Consider the following 18833-nt stretch of genomic DNA (forward strand, 5'->3'; position numbering starts at 1 on the left):
TGTTTGCTTTCACTTACTGGAGCTGGTGTGAGTGTGTGCGTGTGTGTGTTTGGGACAATCAAATACTTGTTTAGTGTCATGACTCATGAGATCCAGTCAAAGTCTTGGCGTAGTTTCAGTGCTTCTTTCAGAGTTCACAGCTTGTTTTCTGGTTAGTTTCTATGGATGGCAACACATGCAAGGCATTCATTATGCAATGTTCAAGAGACAAGCTAAATTAGTTCAGCCCTCACATAAAGGGTAATCACTGAAAGAGGATGTGATGAAAAAGAGGCATTAGAATCGCTGATGCTGTGAAAACAACAGGAAGAATATTTGAGACATTTATTTATATTAATACTGGACATGTGTCTGTTCATTTGAGCCGATGCAGACGAGGACTTTAACCTTAGTAACTGCAGTAAAATAGATAAGGTGAACACTAACCACACATCTTGCAGCTGCAATTCACTCTAGAACAATAGGTATTAAAAGATAAGATGGCCATATTTCAATATTACGGTAAAACTGACTGTAGTTTAACCCCATGCTCTTGGTTACTAAGCACTTTGGACCTGTTGTGAATTAAATACCTCGTTCAAGGATGCTTTCATCAGAGCCGTACAGAGAGGGAAGAGGATTTGTTCTTTTTTCAGCAATAAAATCTGATAAATATCCCATCTTTTGCAGCCTTTGGGGAAAGAACACTATCTGGTATGAGGAATGATAACAACAATCATCCTCAAAGCATTGAGAAATTGTGTCCTCTAGTGGCGCATGTGCTCCAACACCTCAGGTTCAGATACAAATGCAGGCAAGAGCAAAATAAATGCACTGATATATGTATTAAATGTATTGAAATAAAATCTGTCGATAGCAACAGGCACAAATTTATAGATTTCGCAGAAAATGAAATGAATGAAATGATGTGTGAGGGGGGGAAAGAGAGAGGGAGAGACATGCAGCAAAGGGCCACTGGCTGGAGTCAAACCTGGGCCACTGCGGCAACAGCCTTGTACTGTGCATGGGGCGCCTGCTCTATCCACTTAGCCACTGACGCCCCCATTTTATTAACTTTTATTGTATATTACGGAATTGTTTGATTTTATGATCTATGGACACATTGCTGCTTGTTTTTTTTAACCGTGTCTTGTAAGGTGTCCTTGAGTGTTCTCAAAAGGCGCCTATAAATAAAATGCATTATTATTAACTCAAAAAAAAAAAAAAGCATGAGTTTTCTTTGCCTTGAATCTTTAAAGATATACTTTTAAGGATTTTCCAGACTGTAAGCAGCAGGCATCCAAGAGACACGGCACAAAAATAAGGCAATAAGTGATGCAAAACTCCAAACAAGATTGATTTAGGGTTAGCTTTTACTGTGACTGACCGCCTTTACATACAATAACCCACAATCCTGCTTAGTATATCTTTAAGGTGACAACACATTCAGGTCAACGCAGTTCTTTGTTTTGTTGCCCCAGAAGATGTCCGTCATAAAACAGAAAAAAGATCCAGTAGCACTCCAGTAGTTTTCACATTGTTCATATAATTCAATTAAAGCAATTACACAAAAATTCCAACACAAGGCTTCATGATAAAATACAGCAAATTTTTAGTCACCATTTCAGATACTTTAATACAAATGACAGTAAAATATACTCTGTTTCGATGTCTTTACATGCTGACAAATGTTCGGGTAGTCTGCTTTACAGCACACATGCATCGACGATTTGCTTTGAGAAGGTGCAAGCTTGTCACAGTTGTTATCTGTGAGAAAGGCTATAAATTCAAATCAAAATTTTTCACAGCATCAAGGTCAAATTTAAGCAGAATGAACCTTGCTGATCTTGAGAAATTCCCTCAACCAGCTCCAGAGAAGTATCTGGCTTCAGGTTTTAGTAGCATTCTGCCTTTAGAGGTGTCAGACAACCAGACAGTTCACAGTGAAATGATTGCACGACACGTATGGCTGGTCTAGTATACCATAGTTATGCATTAAAGTAATCAACGTGCATAGCAGTTCTATGGTCATCAGCATTGAAAACAGGCTTACAATATAAAGCTGAACAAAGGATCATCTGGAACAACAAACCCAGAGACACTCCCAAACACAAACAGGAATCATAAGGCACCTGTATCTACCTTTATAATACTGCAGCACTATTTAGTGCAAAATTAGGCTGTAAACAGCATTTAAGCACAAACAACATATTAAATCAACTATATTCAGACTCAAGTTTAAAAAAGGTAGATCATCCTCTTTCACTTATTGCACAGAATCTTTCTGCTAAAGAGAATTTAAAAAAAATGCAGATTTGATCTACGAACTGAACTAAAGATGAAACTGCCACGATTTTTGTGTGAATCAGATGATAGTACAGTGATAAGTTATCAGCTATTAAATTAGATTTTCCACACAGAAAATTAAAGCAGTGTCCAGACTACTGTAGGTCAGTGGTTGTGTATTGTCTAAAAAGCCTTCATGGGTTTTTTGTCCATTGTTTGAAACGCCACACTATAAATATAATTAACACTAACTTGACCTCACTCACTCCAGTACTTGTTTATCTGTTCATCTTTTCGGACAGACGGACAGATTGTTTTGTCTCTGTACTCCAGCACATTGGCTATGAAATGAAACAATGACTTTGAGGTTAAAGTGCTAACTCTCAGCTTTAATTTGAGTGTTTGCAAACACATCAGGTGAACTATTTGGAATTGTAGCACTTTTTTTATGCAGAGCCCACTCAAACAAAAAGGTCTACAAGTCCTACACTGTCCACTAAAGCTGAGTATTGTTTAAAAAATTACAATACCAGTACCAACACCAACACCCTTAAAGTGATACAGATACCAACAGAGTACCTTGTTTGAAATTATCCTTCCACATTTTACACATCTTATTTTGTTAGATGCCACAGGTGTGTAGTATTGCCATGCTTTCAAATGTTTGGGTGGCATCCCGGCATGCTGAACTGACGACTCTGTCAAATGCTTGCTCGACTTCACCACACCATGTACTGTATGGGATGTAGACGCCACGGTAGTGGGTCAATCACACGTTGCATTACATTTAACAACGCTTGTGGTGAATTGTTGCGGAAAAAAACGGTCATATTTTTTTCTAGATCTGAGTACAAAAAGGATCGAATGCAGATATTGTTTGACTATAGGTTTTGATACAACTTCGCACTAGGTTATTTCAGTCGATATCTCAAGTTATCGACTACCGATCCCCAGCCCTGCTGTTCACCTGTTACAAATGTGAAGTTTAGCACTTAAACCACAGTTAGTGTTCCCTTTAATGTTCTGGCGTACAGAGCCAAAACATCACTGTCCTAATGCTTACAGACTGCACTTTGTGCCAGCTTGTGTCTTCGACAGCCAACAGAAAATAAAACCAACGATTAAAGAGTGTCTGATTCAGTACAGCCAGCTGATGGTGAAGTTCTGACTGAGGTTGAGACCAAGATCTGCAACTGTTAACACCTGTGGAGAGAAAACACATCGCTTCAGCGTTAAAGAGTTTCTTCATTCTGATAAAATAAAAACATGATAATCTGGCAAATGCACAACTCATGTGCTGCAGAGGAGCCACTACTATCCTCACCTTCACACTAGATCTGCTTTTAATTTTAAGAAGAAAAAAAAAAAGATTTACAGTAAAAAATGCAGACTCTTTGTGATTACACAATATATTGCATTGTGTTAGATTAGCTGTCTAAAAACATATGAAGCAGTTAAATTTAGAATATTTAGGTATTGCTTACATGTGTGAACAATAATGATACAATAATGTGATTACACAGCGTAGCACTGACATGGACCATTCTACATAATGAGTGCTTTTACTTTTCATACTTTATGTGCACTTTGTTGCCCATCCTCTGTGTACCTTTCCTTAAGTACAGTTTTGAATGCAGGAGTTTCACTTGTAATCGAGTATTTCTATAGTCTGGTATTGCTACTTTTTTTTTTTTAAATGATACTAATACTTAAAACCTCGCTGATGCATAAATGTGAAATAAACAAAGCTACAGCTGAACAGTGACAGCTGATAAACTAAAAGATCCCTACAGCAAGTAAAACTAACAACACTAACTTCATCTTATGCTTAATTAATTGCAAGACCACATTATTTAAGAGGCCAAATCCACTTAAGCCAACCTCATTATGCTTAAGTGACTCATGATAAACATTAAGCACAACAGTAGTTTCCCATTTTCTGTGTCTGTCCGTTCAGCGTGACCTCACCTGGTTGGTTCTGTAGGTGAACGCTGCATCTTGGGAGTTCACCAGCACTCTGCTTGGCGGTTGCTTCACACCATAGAAGGAGGCCGTCTCGACTGTGATGTAAGTGGCCTCCACGTTGCTATGGAGCACCTGTGATGTCATCACATTCTACAAAATAAGCAGATGGATGGGCGTAAGTTACATTGCAACATGTTTTAATGAGTATTTCCTCAAAACTAGACATTAAAGCTGCACAAATCTATATTTGTGTATTAATATCAGTCAAATGACTATATGTAATGTGAAAGGGGCCACTCATAGTGATGAACCTACAGAGAAGTACCACCCGACTGCAGCTCCCCCAGCTCTGTGGAGCATTTAGCCTCTTTCTGGTAGCTGTTTTGGTTTTACATTCCACAGCTTTAACTGTTCTGATTCAGTGTCCCCGCTCTCATTAACCCCATTTTGAACCCCAGCTGTTTTCATTTCAAGAAAGCCCTGATAAACCCACTGTACATTACCTGCCCAGCACCACACAGGAGACAGATAAAGATAGCAACTAGCTGACAATTAGCTGCTACAGAGCCAGATATTTCCCTCAGGAGTCGGTAGGGACCAGATCAGAGGTAAAAGTGAGTAAAAATTGGATCTGGTGTTCAAAGAAACCAATCAAAATGAATGCTAATGCTGCATTAATATGTGCTTGAGGGGATGGGTAGCTGATGGCTAACACATTTGTTACAACTACTTGAGAAGATGATCACATACAGTATATGTTTTGTTGACAGCATGTTCAGCTGCCCCAAAACAAGTGGCCAAAACATTAAAACTGCGGCTTTAAATTCCTGCCCAATCTTTTACTGCTATTGGCCAATTACACACAATGTGCTTGATATGAAATTATGAGTGAGTGTCGCAAAAATACTTTAACCAGATTAACCATTTTCAATTATTTTAACATCAAATGTCAGAACCTAAAAGCTTCTCTCTAGACAGGCAATATTACAGCAAAGAAATGGACATTAATGGGCTTCACTGTAGAGGATGACACTTAAGCCTCATTAGACCAGCATGCATTGCTGCTACAAAGTATGTTTTGGTTAAGTAAGTTTCTCTTCATCTACACACATAACCTTGAGCTACATCACACAAGTTCAGACACAGTTTGTGAGGGTTTTAAAGCGGGCAGAGAAATGTGGGTAATCAAACTGAATCAGATAATGCAGGGTGGGATAAGGAAGTGGTAGTGACACTGAGGGTGGGTTTTGTTTGCTTGTAAGGCAAAAAAAAAAAAAAAAAAAAGCTGAGTGTGAGCACCTGTGAGACATTGAAGATGATGTAGGCGTACAGATTGTTCTCGTAGGTGTCAATGGTCTCTCCGTCATCCCAGAACAGATCTCCACTGGCTGAGCCATCGTCAGAGAGAGCTGAGACCAGATGGAGAGGCTGACCGCTGCTTACCCACAGGGTCAGGTTGGGGGCCTGTACAGATAAACATGGAGAGAGAAAAACAAATGTGAAATCGTACATTGAATAAGAGCCTGTAAGGTGAGGAAATTCGGAATTAGCCTGGAAAAAAAACAAAACAAAATAATGTAATTTGAGTCAAAAATCCTTTTTACCTGTGTTGGAATAACAGAGCCCTCACGTAAATGCAGGTTGATCTTATCTAGGGGTGCTTGGAGTTGAACGTCTTCGCCCTTGCTGCGCAGAGAGTCACCCTGAGGAGTAGAGGACCCCATGTGACCATAAGTACACTATTCACACTGCACTGTTCACAACTCACAATGCACTGTGCTGAATACTGATAGTGTGAGTGCTGGTCTTACCATGTAGTAGTCATACCACAGACCCTCTGGGAAGTAACCATCCACATAGGTGACTCCAGGATCCAGTACTGGTGTCACCAATAAACTCTTCCCCCACAGGAACTGTTTGTCAATTCCATAGGTTTTTATATCTTCTGGGAACCTTTGGAGTGCATAGAAGTAAGATACAGTAAGGCAAACATATTCCTGATCCAGACAAAATAACAAATCAAATACTTACTCAAACATTATCGGCCGTGCGACAGTGTGTCCGTGTACATGTGCATGATGGAAGAGAGTGTAGAGGACGGGGAAGAGAGAATAACGCAGTAGCAGAGCCTGCTTCATGGCTGTACGAGCCTGAGGGCTGAACGCTGTTGGGTCTTGAGACTGTAAATTAAAGAAAACCGTTAAAGAAAAAAGTAACATCCTAAAAAGGAGTGAAGGACAGACTGGCTCCTGAGCATTTTTACCCACTGTGCTTTGTGATGTTGGAGCCACGACCTTAAGATCTTACCTTCATGTCGATGGCATTGTGGTTTCGTGTAAAGGGATAGAAAGCTCCAAGCTGCGTCCAGCGGACACACAGTTCTTCCTGCGGCTCCTCGCTGAAGCCACAGATATCTGCTCCCACCAACGGGATGCCCAGAAGGTTAAAGGTCAACATACCTAAAGGAGACAAAAGAGAATGGGGCAACGTCAAGATAACATGGAAAGGAGAGAATTGGAAAAGGTCAATATTAAAGGAACACTAAAATGACAGAGAACCATTAATGAAATATTAAATGGACGACTTAAAACACAATTCTAGGAAATCTAAAAATAATACACCAGTGTGGGCATTACTCTTCCTCCTCATTGTGCTGTAGTCAACACAGTAAGTACAGAGTAGTGTGTGCAATAAAACATGTGTAAGTACCTCATGAAACTATAATGCAGATCTTTAGAAAAGCACAACCTTCAAATTAGCAGTTAAAATACAACGTTAGTGTGTCATAAAATCCTATAAATATATTCCAAATTGCTGACTAGTGTGCATTTGTTGAACAACATGGCTATCACTCAAGGCTGCATTCATTCATTTTGGCCACTTTCGCAAACATGATAACACACACAGAGACACAGAGCAGTGTCAGCATTAATTTAGAGTCCTGTTTTTGTGCTCTTGCTCTGTTTTGATCTGACCTACTTCTCAGAAAATATTTGTCTCCTTCAGTGTCTGCTTCTTAGCTAGCTCTGACTTTCCTCACCAGCTAGCTGCTAACTTTGTCTGTCAGGCGTTTACTTCTGTGCATTTAGTAAACAGTTGGTTAACCAGAAGTTTACTGAAAGTAGCTGCCTGCTGTCGCCTAAGGTTGATGAGACTGAACAAAACAGTAAGTAAATGTGAAGGATAAATTAAAAAATAAATAAATTAACAAACAGCAGGCTAAAGGGCCTGACAGAGGTGAAAATAAAAACAGTTTGAATGTAGATTCACCACTACAGGTGAGCCCTTTCACATTACAAACAGCAATTTAATTGTTAATTTACAAAACATGATAAATGGAGCTTTAAGAAAAATAAGTTGTGGTGCTCATGATTAAAGAGGACTTTTGTTGATTTAGGGTCAAAACTGTTTTTAAATGGCCAGATCAAGGTTGGAACAGTGAAATGTTAATATCAGAATAAAGCATAACATAAAACTGTATGTGTGTGAGAACAATTGGCAGAGGCAACACAAAGTAAGATATGTTTTCTCTATTCCACCAAATTTCTGTTTTATTCATTTGAAAGTTAAAACATGGCTGGTAGTTATTTATTCAGTCTGCTTCTGTGTATGTGTAATGTATGACTCTAACCTGCTATAGAAGTGTACAGGTCTTTCCACTGGCTCCTGTTGTCTCCCAGCCAGTGACCTGAATACATCCCCTGACTGGGGAAGGTGGAGCGAGAGATTACAAAAGGTCTCTTTGCCAAGATCCGCTTCAGAGCGCTGGAAAAGAGGACACATGACAAGAAAAAAAATCAGCCTTGCTGATGCTCGTCTAGTGTACAAAGTGATTAATGATCTAGCTGCTCTTCCATTAGAAGAGTTCATACAACTGTGCTCAGACACTGGGAGGACATCTAGGACAACCAACAGAGGCAACTGTGCAGTACAGCTCAGATCTCCTGAGTTTGGTAGATCAGTTTTATCTGTTAAGAGTTAAAAACTATTGGAACTCAGTACCAAGTGAGATAAGACAACAACAACAGCTTTGTTGGTTTCAACCCAATCATGAACCCATCACACATAAACTCAAACACTTGATCTAACATTATGAAATCTACTTATATCTTAATGTTGTAGTTTTATTATTGTTGTTGTGGTGTCTTAGTGCTGTATTGTTGTTGCTGTTGTTGTTGTTGTTGAGATGACTTGATGTTGTGTTGTCTTGCTACGTTCCTGAAGCCGTTGTGTCATGACTATGTTATATTTTGTAATTGTGTTTTTTAAATAATAGTGTGGTTTAGCAGAGAAATTATTCTTTGTTTCCTACCCAGGGACTACAGATGAAAATGAGCTTATAGCTAACTCTGGTGCAGCTAAGTGGCTTTGCACTGTTGCTGTTAAATAAATAAATAAATAAATAAAAGACAGTGAACAGGCAGATTTAAGGAAAGGGCACAACTACTCGTCTGTCCAGATTCATATATGTGGTGAGGACTAAGGGATTAAGTGCATTTTTGTGCTGCAATGGAAGTTATCACTATACCGACGTATGATTCTAGTGATTAAAATATCCAGTGAGAAACACGTATGTTATCTAACATATGTATGTTACTGCGAAGAAGCTACATATTCTAAAACATGGATGCTTCACACATCTTCAACATGGAGATCTGTACAATCAGCACAGTGTCAAGGTGAACACCAAAGATAAGAGTCACCAATTCAGATTCTGACCAAATGTCTCCCCCTCTCTTCCTGAGCTATGACGCTAATCGTGTCCAGAAAAGTGTTTTTGCAGAACATTATAATGCCACAGTGAAGCTGACCTTTGACCTTTTGGATATAAAATGTCATCATTTTATCCACTTAAGACATTTGTGTGAAATTTTGTCATAATCAGCATATGATATCTTGAGTTATGGCCAAAAACGTATTTTGTGAGCTCACATTGAACTTAACCTTTGACCACCAAATTCTAATGAGTTCATCCTTGAGTTCAAGTGGACGTGTTGTGTGCCAAATTTGAAGAAATTCTCTCTAGGCGTTCTTGAGATTTTGCATTCACGAAAACAGGATGAACTGACAACCTGAAAACATAATTCTTCTGGCCACAATTGTTGCTGGTGCAGAGGCAGCAGTGTTCAGCATTGTATCTTTGTTGTGTGTGTGTGTGTGTGTGTGTGTGTTATAGGTCTTGACCTTGCAGACGCCTTAGCTTCCATAAGTCCATAGAGGCTGTGCATGTTATAGTGTATGGACTGTTTTTGCTGTGCAGTGGCACACACAGTTTTGCCTCTCAGCAAACCTCCGAGTACTCCTGAAAGGAAAGAGACACAAATTTACATTTTGACAATCACATGTACTCTTAAATTGTGTGTATGTTATGTTTGTTGAGTGATTTGTTCTTGAGATTTCCCACCGGGTGTGTAAGGAGGATTTTCAAGACTGTTTGATGGACAGCCCTTGGTGGACCCATCCAGGAAATTTGACGGCTCGTTCATGTCCTAAAAACAAATGAGACAAAAGTCAGGGTGAAGACATCATGGCCTGTGGAGAGCCATTACTTTAATAGTATCTCCCATTTCAGCACTTACAATCCATAGTCCATCAAATGGCACCTTCTCATGGAACCTCTTAAGGTTGTCATACCACCATTCATGAGTCACATCATCAGAGAAGTCAGGATATGCCGTCAGACCAGGCCACACCTGGAGGAAGAGACGGAGACTTTTATTTCTAATACACCCTCAACATTTACAACTGACAGCAGAGGACAGAGGGGAGGGGAGTAATTGTGTCTTGGGATAATCTCATTCATGAACTATCATCACCGGGTCTCACCTTCCCAATAAGTGTTTTTCCTTCCGCATCTTTAATAAAAACGTCCCTCCTCAGCCCTTCATCGTACGGCCAGTATGAGCCCTCAGGCTGAGAGCTGCTAATACCTGGGTCCTGCAGGTAGAGACACAACTGTCATACAAGCAAGCCAAAGCAGACACAACACAAACATTTAAAAGCAAACTCCTACGTACCAGGATTATGACGTAGCGCTGGTCATGAGCGTGCAGGTCCTTGACTAGATCAGGCAGTGTGGCGAACTTTGCTGAGTCATAAGTGAAATCCATAAATTGGTCCATGTAGTCAATATCATTCCACTGGACATCCTGTGAACAAATCAACGTTTAAATCATTTATTTCACATAAAAACAAAGAAAAAAAATGCAAACAGACACACAATCAAAATGGGTCAACTTTACCTGGGGTATCCCATAATTCCTCAAGCTCTTGACAACCTCCCAGGCAGAGTCGCTGGTGTTGTAACCCCAGCGACAGAGGTGGTAGCCTAAAGCCCAGTAGATGGGCATCGCTGGGTAGCCTGTAACAACATGGAGGGATGAAGAGAGGGAGAGGAGTGAGGAAATCGTCAGTAACAAATGCAGGAAATAAGACTATCGCAGGGCTGACACACAGAGACAGACAACCATTCATGCTCACATTTACACCTACAGACAATTTAGAGTCACCAATTAATCTGCATGTCTTTGGACTGTGGGAGGAAGCCGGAGTACCCGGAGAAAACCTACACTGACACAGAGAGAACATGCAAACTCAGCAGAAGCCAGACCCATAAAGTAAAGACCATAAGGACAAACCTAAACAGCAAAGGTCTGTAGAGTATTTTTACTTTTCTCTGTGGATCACTGTCATACTTGAGTAGGGTAGCCAGTGAAGTCTGGCTTTCAAGAGAGTGTTGTAAATAATGGCTTCAGTTCCCTGTCAGAAATCACTGTCTGACAGAAAGGTAAAGCAGTGAAAATATTCTAAACATAACATTAACTTGGTGATATTATTTTTTAGCTGGCTAAAATATGGCTGCTGTCTCCATCCACTGCATTAAAATGCTTATTTGCTTATCTTCTGTGGTGGTACTCTTGCCTGCTTCTCTAAACTAGGGGCGTGCAGACTGACACCTACTGTATACAGTGACTATGAATAAGGAACTCATACAACCCCACTTCAAAAGATCCGAACTATCCCTTTAAGAAACCTGAAGCTGTTTGTGTCTGTGAACCCTAGAGCAGTGATTCCCAACTGGTGGGTTGAGGTCCAAAAGTGGGTGAGACACTTTATTTTAAAGTACAGTGAATTTCCAGCACAGAGCTTTTATTTTGAAGTGCCATTTTGTGCTGTAGAGTGAGTGACTGACCTACAGCTACTTGACAGACAGCAAACTGGCTCAATGACATGGACAAAGCTCATAAGACACTGAATGTATTAAACTATGTGGACCTCGAACTAATGACTAATCTAGACCCTGTGGTTGGACCAGTTGGGAACCACTGCACTAGAGCATGTCTTTTAATGTTTATTTTATTCATCCATGTTTGATACAAAATCAAATAATGGATTGTAGCAACTGTTCAACCCCCAGAGTGACTGAAACTCTCTTTTTAAGTGAGTAACAGCTGCAAAATGCAACTCTGAAAAGTAGTCTGTAAGACAGGGATGTGCTATCATCATATAGCTACTGTACACAACATTCCCACGTGACCTCACCCCCGCAAATTCCTACTGACCTATGACTTCCACATACTGTTCAATCACTGCAGCAGGGTCAGGACCAAGGAAAATATAAAAATCAAGGATTCCTCCAATAGTACGCCAGGTGAGCGCTGGGGCGGGCTGGAGGATCACATCTGAAGAAACAGAAAAACTAAGGATGAACATTTGTTAATTGGAAGTTAATTCTTCACAGTGAGCTTTAATTAGGGACCACTGAGAGCACGCCTACAAAGCTAGCGAGCAAATAAAGAAAGTACAGAGGATATAATGAGTGACTAAGAATACATATACAGCTATGTTAATATTTTTAAGTAAGTGGCTGATTATCCCTGCTCTGTAACATCTCTCATGATGACGAAGGGAAACCAATAAAATTAAACATTATCTACATTTACAAACCTATTCAACCGTTCAGTAAGCAGCACTCAGTATCTCCATTAGGAATACTAATGAAATACAGCGTGACCTCTAAATGACCTCTTTGCATAACACTAGAAAATTCATATTTCCTGACACTGCAGTCACGCTTCTGTGAAACTGCACAAACTGCCATTTAAGGACTTCTGTTTTTTATAAAGTTGCTTAATGGTGTCATATGAACAGCTGTGTGACTTTAACAATCAGCTGCTAATGTGTATGACTGCACGTAGTGAAACCTTAAGTGGAAGTATCTGGCGTCTAGCAGACTGACCCATTGCGTTGCTGTTCAGCAGGAAGACGCCGTGTGCGTTCCCTCCGTCCTCCATCGCCAGGTAAAATGGATGAGCTCCATATAAGTTTGTCTGTTCCTACATCGTAGAGCGGAACACATTTTCGTTTATCTTATTTGTACAAAGATGAATTGCACATTCAATAAAGATGTAATCCTAAGTAGAAAGATCCTGAATGTCACAGAAGGAAAAACATCGGTTTCATATATGATGGCTCAGTTCCATTAAGTGTCCCAGGAGGCTATTCCAGTGAGCCAGCATGCACAACAAGACCTCTCTTAGGTGGAATACAGCCATCATTGCTTCTATTAAATACACCTGTGCTTTTCGTGCCAAGACATGTCAAAATGTCTTCTGTGAAAAAGCTCTATCTTTCATGCTGACTCACTCTCACACCATCATGGCTTACTGGAACACATTAATGTTATAAATAATACTTATGCTTTTCCTACTAACATTTAAATGTCTGCTATCGTTTTAAACATTTGTGTCTAAAATGTTTGAGACCATAACAGGTATCGTCATACCATAGGAGGCACATCTCTGGCCCACATGGTGAGTGTGTTCCAGTGGACATCGTGCAGGAAAGTGGAGCGGTGCTCGCCCAGCCCATAAATGAACTGACTGGGCAGGGCGGTGGATAACTGGAGAAACTGATCCGCATAGAAGAGAGGAGCCGCTGTGGTGTTCAGACTGAAAGGAAACCATTGAAAGGAGACACAGTATTATAACGTTAATTATTACATAACAAGATACAGTGGATTATTTTCACAACTGGATGTGCCTTAAAAAAAAATACTTCACCCGCAGAAATTACCATTTGTATATCAAGTGCTCACCACGTGTTACACTGAATTTTCTTGCATGTCTCTACAGTGACTGGAGAATCCAAAAAAGGCAAATATTCCTGAAGTACTGACCATACAGCTGGATAAATGAGACTGGGATTATACTGCCCGTGTTGTGTGAGAGTTTGTAAACAAATGTTTTGATATAGTTTTGCTGCTGTTAAGCGCAGCCCCCTTTTACTTCAATTCATGAGGAATGTTTCCCTTTTTGGATTCTCTGTTCACTGTCGGGGCATGCAAGAAACACAAAGTTTTCTCGGAGAATTCAACCTAACATTTTGTGAGTAATTGAAAGACAAATGATGTGGGTAAAGTATTCCTTTAAGAGTTTCTAGTATACTATAGAGGTTAGATTGTGATCATCACACCTTCTTTACCCATCCTAAAATAGCGTATTCAAGTCAGACTTACAGCACTGCACCTGTGGAGCTCCTCTTCACAATGAGCCCAAATGGCTCCTTTGAAAGCTCTACTTTGTAGGCTGGACTTTTGGCCTTCTTGGTGGCAGCGGGAACAGAGATTGGAACCTCAAATCGTGAACTGGAGGGGTCTGTAATCTAGATTAAGAAACATGACAAAAACAAACAGACCAGAGAATTTACAGTGGTGTGTAATTAAAACTTTATCAGCTGACCTATGAACAGTTTACGACTGCTTTACACCCACCTGGTTGAATAAAAAAGGATTGGCACTGATCGTATTAGGCAATAAATTTGTTGTTTGCTTACATGAATGATGGGTGTCACTCACCCTGACTCGTAGCCGTGTGTCTGTCTCATAACGTATCTCCACCTCTAGAGAGAGAATATCTGCTGGGTAGTAGGTCTTCACCTCCCTTACGAGTGTACCTTTCTGTCCCAGCACTGTGTCGTTTATTGACACAAGCGAGTAAGAGGGGAAATCCTGGGGATAGAAACACCAAGGGATACCATTTCTCCCTGATGGGCGAGTGGCAGAGGACGAGGGGGAGGATGCGGGGATAAAGCAACAGTTTCTTGCCTCACACAACTCTCGGGTCACAACCACCCCTCTTTCAGGGTAGCAGTCAAACCTCCACGCCTCAGGGATTAAACTGCAAGCCTCCCGGCGGGAAGCAGCCACAGTGTCGTTTACTAGTGTCTCTACTCGAGAGTCTGGTGTTTGTGCAGGGGCCGGTGACGGGGGTCTATGTGGCTGCTGCGTGGACGGTCGGTGCAACCAGAACATGGTACCCAGTAGCCAGCCTCCACAGAGGAGCAGCAACAGGCAGCCAATCACAAGGAAACCTGTGGTGACAGAGCATGCCGGCCTCTTTGGAAGCAAGGAGGCTTCCTCTGGCTCCGGCACCTTAAAACACAACAAGGAAATCAAATAAGACACACAAAAGCAATCAAGAGAAATCAGACTATTTTTTTTGTACTGTAAAAAACTGCTGATCCTTGAGAGCTACCATGTTTTTTTTTTTTAATTTAACCAGGAAAGCCTCATTAAAGGGCAACTCCAGTATTTTTCGACCTAGACCATACAGTATTTTCCCATGTTTTTGTGCCTCCATTGAGAGTGCTTGTTTTTGCAACTATCAGGCTGAGGTTGTTATTTTGAGTTTCCTACAACATTTCAATAAGAACCCTACAGAGGAATGACATTTTTTTTCTATACCTTTTGCTTGATCTGCTCTGTCTTGTGTCCAAGTCTCGCTGAAGGAGACGACTTGTTCTTAAACCTTGCAGACTTTTTTTTTTTTTACGTTGTCAAAGTCTGCTAAATATTCAGCCACAACATTGAAAACTTTCAGATAAGGTTAAGATATGCTTTCTGTACTCGAAAAAAACAAACTATTAATGGCACTCATCTCTCCAACTCTCACTCATGTAATAAGTCACCGTTCAAGAGATTTCGGAATGAGACTTCTGATTACACTGTAGACTGTTTCACTGCTGCTGGCTGCAGCGCTCTCTCAAAACTGGACCAATTCAAAAATTGTTCCCACGAGTCAGGTAGACACAAAAACGTGGAGAAATAAGGTTCAAGTTGATAAATACCAAAGTTCTACTTTAAAATAAAAATATCATCTTCAACAGTGTCCAAAACAGGCAGCAGTGTTACAGACTAAAACATAAAAAATGGGAAACACAAACTCCTGAAACAATCTAAAGTGGCACCCTCAAAACAACCCAGAGCTGTCTCAAGCCATAACAGAGACAGACTGAAGGGCTCCAACTAAGAATTGTTTTCATTATCACTTATCACTTGTTTAGTCCAAAACCAACAATCATTTTGTTTCCTAAGAGCACATTCAGCACCAGATACAGACTCCCCCGCTGTTCAAAAGAGCGCTACAAAAAATCATTCATACCCACAGCAATACAACTGAACAACTCCTCCCTCTGATCAAACTCATATGCACTTTGAACCATTCTTCCTTTTTTACAAAGATATTTATTGTACTGTTTGTATACACCTTTTTATACCTTTTATTCACACCTTGTGATCTTATGTACTTTTAGGATTTTTCTTATGCAAGTATGTGTGCTGTGTTCTTGTGATTTGTGTCTTTTGTCATTCTTGCCCCTGCTGCTGAGGACATTTTAAATTCCCCCTGGGGATTAGATAAAGTATATCTATCTATCTATCTATCTATCTATCTATCTAGTCACAACTCAAACAAAAGGCAACAAATCCTCACAGCTGAGAGGCTGGGACTGAGAAAACTATTCATTAGCTCTTAAGAAAATCAAACTACAACTATCAAACAATGAAATAATGAGACTAGCATGGCTAGATTTATAACATTGGCAGCCCAAATAAAGAGCATGAACTTTCTACATCAATTATTTAAATCTACAGAAAGAGACCAACAATTTGCACTTTTAAAACTGACTGCAGAAGGTTCAAGCCAGAGGAAGCGGTCTACATAAACACATGAACTCACTGGGACTTCTTCATGGACAGGGCGAGGCTCTTCTGACAAAGCTGCATTGGAAAACTGAACATCTTCAGGGTTCAGCCGCTTGTACGACACCATCCTGACAGTGTATGCTTGTCTAAGTGAGCGGTTGAACATGTGAGAGACAGAAACAGAGACAGCACACAAAGTTCAGTTGGGTGGAAAATCTCATTTCCTGATAATTGGAGCTGGTGGGAGAAGTGTGCATAAGAACCGCTGGAGTGAAATTGATTTGACAGTTAAGTTTGACGATTTCGCTTTAGCACTATCAGAGACGAACGATGCAGGCTAACAGAGAGCAGATGGATGCATAAGACAAAAATTACGGGAACTACAATGCAGTGATGGAATTTAACTAAATAAAATTACTCAAGTACTGTACTTAAGTGCAGTTTTGAGGTACATATACTTTTCTTGAATATTTCCATTTTCTGCTACATATACTTCTGCTCCACTTTATTTATTTGACAATTAACAATATGACAATTTGATTAGTTACAAGTTATTTTGCAGACTCAGATAGATAACACAAAATATTATCAACAAAAAGTATGATTGAATAGTGTTGTTGTGGATTACAATAAAACTTTAATAATTATATATTTAAGTTATGTCAGGATTTGTACTTGTAACAGCATATTTCTACACTGTGCTGTTACTGGTTTTACTTAAGTAAAAGATCTGAAAAGATCTTCTGCTATTGCTTTAATGGATTTTTAAAAGTTAGGGACTAAAGATGAGTATATCTATGGGGTCATTAGTCAACACACACACACACACACACACACACACACACTAAGCATTTAAGCTGGGGAAAAAGGCTCCCATAAATGTGCCATTACACCGTCATAAATTACTATAATTACTATGTTTAATGTGTTTAACGATCATAACTGTACATTAAAGTCAAGCTGCATCTTGTACTGCAGCATGTTTACCTTCATCTCGAGGGTACACATGCGAACATATCATGTTTATGTGGCTATACTTTTAAATAAAACCTAACAATGCCTTTGTGTAATGTCTCAAGGTCGAGGTATGACGAGGGCCCATACTGATATGGCATGATGAACACTGTCCGAGGAGCATTATGTTATACTCAGCTAACTACAGCTAGCCCTGTATTACTAAATCATGTGAATGTCAAAGTTCACCACAGACATTTGACGATTTAATAAAATACAGTTCAGCCTGTCAAGATAATAAGGTTATAGCAGTGAGGGGACATTAACTGCTGCCTCGAGCCTGACACAGTGGTACGTTACTGTAGCATTACAACGTTTATCAGTGTTAGCTAACTTTAACGGCAGTGTAACTTGAAGCTAACGCGAGCTAACGTTCGCTGACAAGGGCGTTAACATCAGCAGCACTTACCTGGATATCCCTTGAGTCTTACATACACAGAAAAATATAGTTTACGCAGCAGCTTTCCGTCTAAATTAATGTATCTTTAGCTAAATAATCCGTAACGTTGAGAACCTCAACTGTCTGCATCGTGCGCGTCTGTTTATCTTCATGTCACGTTCACTGTACATCGTAATTTATACAACTTCCGTTTGACAGCCTTTCTGTAAACTTAAAATGTCATTTAATGTGCTCATGTCGACAACGTTTTAAAATATAAAGACTGATAATACTTCACTTGTCATGTTGTCTTGTTGTTCTTCTTCTTCTTCATTTTTTATTTTGTTAAATGAAGGGTTAAGGAGAAATGTGTCCTTGCCACGGTGCTGCCTTCAGGAGCAGCTCAGGGTCTTCTGTCATCAAAAAAAAAGAAGCACTTCATTTTATTTTCTGGGGACATTTAGCAGGCTAGTTTAACTACTAATAGTCAAATTTCTCAGTGGTTCAAGAAATGAAACTGACATTGCTAAAATATTGGTTTAAAATGTCTCATATTGACTAACACAATGTACTGCACATAATCCTGGCCAGTGTTGGGGAGCAACTGGTTACATGCAATTAAATTACAACATTAATGCAACTGTAATCAGTTACAGTTACTGAGAATAAGTATGTAATTAAATTACAGGTACTAATCAAACATGTTGGTGATTACAAAAAGGGGTTACATCCAAATATAAGGTTTTCTGTAAAAAGTTTAAACGTAGAAAAAAACTTTTACTCTGTTTCTTTGCATGTTTTTGCCCTGCAGGAAAACCTTCATTTGGCATAGTCTATTTCCAGACATCTTTCAGCTTTGATAATAAAGAAAAAATAGGGAGTGCTGCACTGGGTTAAGGCTCTGTGTAGTTAGTTGGGGGAAGAATGTAGGATGGGGCAAAGAGTCACTTACAGATAAACAAACAAACAAACAAACAAAAACAACGCCTGACCAGCTCACTCAGTGCAAAAGTCTACAGTACAGGCTCACAGTCCAAACATGCATCTGAGGCACTCTGACTGTAGTTAAAAATCCTTCATTAATACACTGATAACCAATACATTTAAACTAGAGAGTCTTCATCAGGGTGTAACATGCATTGGAAACAGGTGTGCAGTTTCAGAGCTCATGTGAGGGTCATGTGACACAGGTCACATGATATATTGGTGTAGCCCTACTAGACAAAA

At 39.8% G+C, this 18833-nt stretch overlaps 1 protein-coding gene across 1 annotated transcript; it reads right to left on the minus strand.

Annotated features, from left to right (window-relative positions):
* Positions 1 to 1334: 1334 nt before the first annotated feature.
* Positions 1335 to 17787, minus strand: gaa2 (alpha glucosidase 2). Its single transcript, XM_050044666.1, has 21 exons — positions 17637 to 17787; positions 16248 to 16359; positions 14087 to 14662; positions 13748 to 13893; positions 13016 to 13181; positions 12470 to 12566; positions 11793 to 11912; positions 10473 to 10591; positions 10248 to 10379; positions 10057 to 10167; positions 9810 to 9923; positions 9635 to 9719; positions 9415 to 9532; positions 7862 to 7995; positions 6538 to 6689; positions 6262 to 6410; positions 6042 to 6183; positions 5835 to 5933; positions 5530 to 5694; positions 4234 to 4380; positions 1335 to 3468 (listed from the first exon to the last, which is right to left on the minus strand). The coding sequence occupies exons 2-21, from the start codon at positions 16338 to 16340 to the stop codon at positions 3403 to 3405; spliced, it is 2931 nt and encodes a 976-aa protein (XP_049900623.1). The 5' UTR covers positions 16341 to 16359; positions 17637 to 17787; the 3' UTR covers positions 1335 to 3402.
* Between the last annotated feature and the right edge of the window lie 1046 nt (positions 17788 to 18833).

Source organism: Epinephelus moara, chromosome 5 (genome assembly GCF_006386435.1).
Source record: "Epinephelus moara isolate mb chromosome 5, YSFRI_EMoa_1.0, whole genome shotgun sequence".
In the NCBI taxonomy this organism is placed as follows: domain Eukaryota; kingdom Metazoa; phylum Chordata; class Actinopteri; order Perciformes; family Serranidae; genus Epinephelus; species Epinephelus moara.